The 6,000-nt window shown below is 48.9% G+C and overlaps 2 protein-coding genes across 9 annotated transcripts in view; one reads left to right on the forward strand and one right to left on the reverse strand.

The window, feature by feature from the left end:
- RTF1 (RTF1 homolog, Paf1/RNA polymerase II complex component) overlaps positions 1 to 6,000 on the forward strand; it is a 236,534-nt gene that overhangs the window by 55,551 nt on the left and 174,983 nt on the right. The window lies entirely within an intron of this gene.
- The window catches only part of PATL2 (PAT1 homolog 2), a 49,271-nt gene that overhangs the window by 2,594 nt on the left and 40,677 nt on the right, over positions 1 to 6,000 (reverse strand). For all 8 annotated transcript variants that reach the window (XM_023196358.2, XM_023196357.1, XM_023196360.1 and 5 more), the window contains 9 exons: positions 5,515 to 5,657; positions 4,698 to 4,769; positions 4,325 to 4,466; positions 2,262 to 2,382; positions 2,072 to 2,169; positions 1,806 to 1,859; positions 1,577 to 1,710; positions 1,277 to 1,436; positions 643 to 783 (listed from right to left, as the gene is read on the reverse strand). In XM_023196358.2, coding sequence (XP_023052126.1) covers positions 643 to 783; positions 1,277 to 1,436; positions 1,577 to 1,710; positions 1,806 to 1,859; positions 2,072 to 2,169; positions 2,262 to 2,382; positions 4,325 to 4,466; positions 4,698 to 4,769; positions 5,515 to 5,657 — 1,065 coding nt within the window. The remainder of the gene's footprint in view (positions 1 to 642; positions 784 to 1,276; positions 1,437 to 1,576; positions 1,711 to 1,805; positions 1,860 to 2,071; positions 2,170 to 2,261; positions 2,383 to 4,324; positions 4,467 to 4,697; positions 4,770 to 5,514; positions 5,658 to 6,000) is intronic.

Consider the following 6,000-nt stretch of genomic DNA (forward strand, 5'->3'; position numbering starts at 1 on the left):
TGGGAGGCCGAGGCGGGTGGATCACTTGAAGTTAGGAGTTCAAGACCAGCCTGGCCAACATGGTGAAAAACCATGTCTCTACTAAAAATACAAAACTTAGCTGGGTGTGGTGGCACACACTTGTAATCCCAGCTACTTGGGAGGCTGAGGCAGGAGAATCACTTGAACCTGGGAGATAGAGGTTGCAGCGAGCCAAGATCGTGCCACTGCACTCCAGCCTGGGTGACAGAGCAAGACTATCTAAAAAATAAATGAAAAATATTTATTATGTACCTATTATTACTAGTGTTACATGCATTTGGTTTATAAACACATGGGTAGTGTGGTTTAGAATGTTTTTTACTGAAAGAGGTACACAAGAGTTTGGAGACCTGCTCTGGAGGCTCACATCAGCAGCAATCAGGAAGCTTATTAGAAAAACAGAGCCGGCGCATGGGCCCCACCCTACACCCACTGAATGACTGAGTAGGACCAAGGAGCTGGGTTTAATAAGCTGGCCAGGTGATCCTGTGCTTACTAGAAATTGAGAAGCACTGCAGAGGATAAGATTTGTGGAGAGATGAGACTGTCCCCCAACTTATCCCTTATCAGTGATACCAACCTGAAAGCCATCTATGGAAGAAAGCCTCCTAGACATGTTACCTGATTCTGAAGCACCACGGTGACTGGCCGCTCTGAGGAGCCAGATGGCAACAGCATTAATCCCTGAAGTCCTTGGAGGAGTTCATGGAGGGTCAAGTGACTGATACATTTGCCCAGAGGTTTGAATAACATTTGTAGGGCCTGCAAGAAGATCAGTAAGCACCTCCCGAATCCCACTACAACTTCCCCTCCCCTTACCTTGCCTCCACAGGCCCTTCCCTTGCTGACTGTCTTTGGCACATCTTGGTGAGGTTACTTACCAGGCTTATCACCACTATGACTCTCCATCTCCAACACTGACACCTTCAGTACCTACGTGTCCTAGGATGCCTTCTCTAAGAAAAGCAGATGGGGGCTCAACATTTATCAGGGCATCCTAATCTTTTACTCAAACCTCCTCAGCACACTGACACCTGTGCGACCATACACCTGTTGCTTTTTGTTTGTCATACCTAAAGATGATCCACTGTTCCTGTAGTACTGTAACTTCCTTGCCTGAGGGTGGCAAAGCCAGCATCCCTCACTGTGCCCAGCACCTTCTCTGGCATCTCTGGGGCATGTGGGGACTGGAGGGGAGAAACGACCCCTAACCTATTCAGGAGACCATCCTCTTCTCCACTTGATGCCACAGTACCTGATCAGCCACATCCCTCCGGACCAGGAGGGGCAGATGGTGGGTGATAGCCAAAAGAATGGTAACAGCCTGATCCTGGGCCAGGAAGGGGAGCAGCCGGGCCACCAGGGCCTTCCCCTTCCTCACAGAGAGCACCTGCAGGAAGCCATCTGCTGCCTCCCTACAAGGGAGAGAAGAGAACATTTTCAGAACTCTGCATAGAGGAGAGGGCTACATGCCAGAAAGCAGAGGCAGAAGCAAGACCAGTGTCTTTGCTGCTCCTTCCCTACCTGAGCTGAGGTGGAACCCTCCCACACTCACTCCAGGTTGTTCTGCTCCTGGGTCTTTAAGGTCTGGAAGAGCTTCTCAACCTGGTTGCTTTGCTGCTCAGAAAAGCAGGGCTGTGGAGGCCTATACTTCCAGCCCTCCTCTATTTCTAGTAACTGAAGGAACATCTGGGAATTTGAGGGTGGAAAAAGAGGTAAATTTGGGTACTATCTCATTCTCAAAGGTAGGTTCGGAACTCGTCCCTAAAGAACTGATATCTCACCTTCTCAATCCGGTGTAACACCCGAAGCCTCTGACTGCTTGCAGCTTCTATATCCTAGGAGAAGAGAGTCGCCAGCTATCAGCTACACTGCCACTGCCACAGCCCCAGCCCAGGCCCTGACTAGCTAGAGATTGAGCTGGAAAGGCTAGAAACAAAGTCTGATCACACTTCTTCCTCCCTCTTACGTCACAGTCTTAAACACAGGAGTGTTCTAGACCCTTCTTCCAAAGGGGAGAGAAAAAGGTCTGGGAAGATAGTGCTCCCACCTGCTCTTGAGTTCCATGGGGTACAGCATCAATAGCTCGGCGAGGGCTGAAGCATGTCGACACAGCTACCTGGCCCAGGGAACCCTCGATTCGGACTACTGCATGAGAAGAGAGGCACATTTCCCTCCCGCTCCCATGCTCTGTCCACTCAGATGCCCAGCCCAAGTCAGCAGGCCAGCCCTGACCCTACCGGACTCATAAGCCTCTGCCTTCTGAATGTAAGGTGTTACCAGCTTGAGAGACTCAACCTGGTTCCTTCGTCCAAGTAGCTCTTCATCTGCCTGCTGCTTCTCTAGCTTCTGGTAATATTCCTGAGAATACATGGAATAGGAAACAAAAAAACAAAACTATATTCATCTTTTGACCTTAGAATTAAGTTTCTCAAGTGCAGCCTCTTAAGTTTTTTTTGTGTGTGTGTTATAAGTTTTGTTGTTTGACACAGGGTCTCCCCTCTGTCACCCAGCTGGAGTGTAGTGGCTCAATCTCTGGCTCACTGCAACCTCCCTGGCTCAAGTGATCCTCCCACTTCAGCCTCCTCAGTAGCTGGGGCCCACAGGCACGTGCTACCATGCCTGGCTAATTTTTGTATTTTTGTAGAGATAGGATTTCACCATGTTGCCCAGGCTGGTCTTGAACTCCTGGACTCAAGCAATCAGCCTGCCTTGGCCTCCCAAAGTGCTGGGATTACAGGCGAGCCACGGTGCCCAGACAAGCACAGCCTCTTAATACTCTTTCCTACAACAATCATTCCAGAAATGATGCTGGTACCTTAGGCCCTCCTTGCAGTTATTCTAAAGTGTCTTAAGCATCCTGGGCCCCATATCACCCATCTCGGAATTCATATACCAAATACTTCAAGACTAGGTATGACCACCAAGTCTGATGAAAGGGCAGAGAGCAAAGTGGAGAGCCAGTGAGCAAACCTGTTCCAGCGTCTGTAACCTTCCTGCATGCCCTAGTACATGCCCTAGTACACACACACTGCATACCACCTGTCCCCCCCACTTCCCCATTTGATCTTGTGACCTCACCTGTGCTTTCTAAAAATCAGTTATCTGATGATATGAGGGCCATCCAAAGGTTGAAGAACAGAACTAGCCATAGGGATGTGTTTGTCGGTTGCCCTCTAGGCCAGTTTTATACTTCTGTGGATTCACTCAGCAGCTCTGACATTTTCTTAAAGTTGAGAAATCCTAAACTAAAATCCACTGACAAGCCAAGCAAGGATTTGAAAAAGGCTCTTTTGTTTAGAACCAATGCCAAAAAGGTGAGAATACAAAACTATTTCATTTTCAGTGACCCTTGCAGAAAACGGAGGGCTTTTGAAGCTTGGTGGAAAGAAAGGAAAAATACCTAATGTAAATGAGAAGGGAATAAGGAGGGGCCCTGGATAGGAGGCTCACAGATGTTGAAGTGAAAGTGAAACAGCTAGCTGGGCGTAGTTGCTCAGTTGTTCACACCTGTAATCTCAGCACTTTGGGAGGCTGAGGTGGGTGGATCACTTGAGGTCAGAAGTTCAAGACCAGCCTAGCCAACATGGTGAAACCCTGTCTCTACTAAAAATACAAAAATTAGCTGCGTATGGTGGTGCATGCCTGTAATCCCAGCTACTTGGGAGGCTGAGGCAGGAGAATCACCTGAACCCTGGAGGTGGAGGTGGCAATGAGCTGAGACTGTGCCACTGCACTCACTCCAGCCTGGATGACAGTGGGAGACTCTGGCTCAAAAACAAAAACAAACAAAACAAAAAAACCACAATAGCCTAGACAACCTAAAAACTTGTGGACAACGACTTGCCCCATAAATCAAGGCAGAAGGAAGCAGGGGAAAATGAATGAAAATGTCTGCTGTTGTTTGTTCAGTTAAACAAACTGAATCCCACTATTTATAACATCCCTGTGCTTTAGATCTAAAAAGTGAAAGTAGATTAATATAACAAGACATTTCTAAGCATACAAAGGTGGGAAAGTCCATATTTCCTGGGTGAACAGGGAAAATTCTTAGCAAAGAGTAGAGACAAACCTAAGTGTGTTTGGGGAACTGGAAATAATCAGTTGGCTGAAACATAGGAGGAGAGAGGGAAATGAGCTTGGGATGTCAATTTTAGAAATATGGCCCCCATCCTGTAGTGATTCTCTCTCCCACCTGAACAGACATGAACTCTATGAGCAGAAGAGAGGATCAGAGAGGGCCCAGGAGTCCAGACCCGTTTAACCCAAGGTCAGAGGCAGGGCTGAGTACTGCGGGGCTCACCTGGTAGTAGTAATCATCCAGGGGGGGGTTTATACTCCGCAGTTGCACCATCTGCACTTTTATCACCCAGTCCTTCTCTTTTCTGGTCATGAGGTTAGCATAGGGGTCTGGCTGCTGAGACCAAGGCTTCTTGGCTGGGGGACTTTAAGCCAGGAAGAACAACCCTTTAGACTTACCCACCACTGCCACTTCCTAAGGAGTGTGGTGAGCAGGAAGTGGGGCTCGCTGGGAAGGATGGAGCAAGCACAGAGGTGGGCAACAGTATGAGAGTTTTAACCACCACATGGGAGCTTTGAGGGAGATGACTGGTCACAAGGGGAGACCCGGCATGCAGATGGGTTCCCCTCAACCCTGCTCCTGGTCTGGGCTGTACCTTGGTGTTTGACTACGCTGTTGCTGCTGCTGCAAGATCCGTTGGTGCTGAGGGTGGAGCTGGGTCAGATGACTGGGAAGACAAGAAGTAACTTGAGCTGGGCGGAAGGAAGCTCTCAGTTCTCTGCTCCCCCCATTCATTCAGCCTAGGTCAGCTAAGGAACCTTATCTTTAGGTACTTTCCCAAAGCCACATGGCACATCATAGTCCTAGACCCATAGGACTCCCAAGCTCCTTCAACATTTTCCTACAATTTGGCTGCAGGAAATCTTGGCACAGTAGAAAACCTTTTGGCCTGGTCATCAGGAGTTCTGAATCCTAGTGTCAGTTCCATCATGCTAGCTGATTGCAAATAAATTTTTATTTTTAATTTTTTTTGAGACAGTCTCCCTGTCATCCAGGCTGGAGTTCAGTGGCACAGTCTCAGCTCTCTGCAACCTCTGGCTCCTGGGTTCAAGTGATTCTCCTGCCTCAGCCTCCCAAGTAGCTGGGATTACAGGCTCCCGCCACCATGCCCAGCTCATTTTTATATTTGTAGTAGAGACAGGGTTTCACCATGTTGTCCAGGCTGGTCTTGAACTCCTGGCCTCAAGTGATCCTCCCACCTCGGCCTTCCAGAGTGCTAGGATTACAGGCATGAGCCACAGCACCCGGCTTTAAATAAGTTTTTAATCTTCCTCAGGCTACATTTGTGAGGGAGAAAGAATTAGACTATACCTCAGACTACTCTTACTAGATTTCTGTTTTCCTGTGGCAACTGGTAGGCACGGTCCCCACCCCTCCTCAGCCAGCACCTCCTGAGAACTTCAAATCAGTACCTGAACCTAGGGGGCCACGAGGTCAGCAGGCTGCAGAAAAGAGTTGGGTCTGGTGAGGGCAGCCGAGGTCCAAAGTGCCGTGCTGGAGAGCTGGTGCTGGGAAATGTAGGCCAGAAAGGGATGGGCGACAGGTAGTCCAAGGTCTGAGAGAGGAATTAAGAGGTCTTGGAGAATGCCATCTCCACCAAAAGAATGCTGTTGTTGTTGTGAGGGCTCAGTTCCTTTCCTGCCTTTTCCTCTCAAGAACTTCACCCAACATTGTGCCATCTTGTGAGTCCCTCAAGGCAGCTTTGAGGGCACCAGACTGTGGTTCCTGCCCTTGTTTCTTTTCTTTCCTTTTTTTTTTTTTTTTTTTTTGAGACAGAGTCTCACTCTGTCGCCTAGGCTGGACTGCAGTGGCGTGATCTCTGCTCACTGCAAGCTCCGCCCCCTGGGTTCACGCCATTCTCCTGCCTCAGCCTCCTGAGTAGCTGGGATTACAGGTAT

The sequence above is a fragment of the Piliocolobus tephrosceles genome, chromosome 6, assembly GCF_002776525.5.
Source record: "Piliocolobus tephrosceles isolate RC106 chromosome 6, ASM277652v3, whole genome shotgun sequence".
Taxonomy (NCBI): domain Eukaryota; kingdom Metazoa; phylum Chordata; class Mammalia; order Primates; family Cercopithecidae; genus Piliocolobus; species Piliocolobus tephrosceles.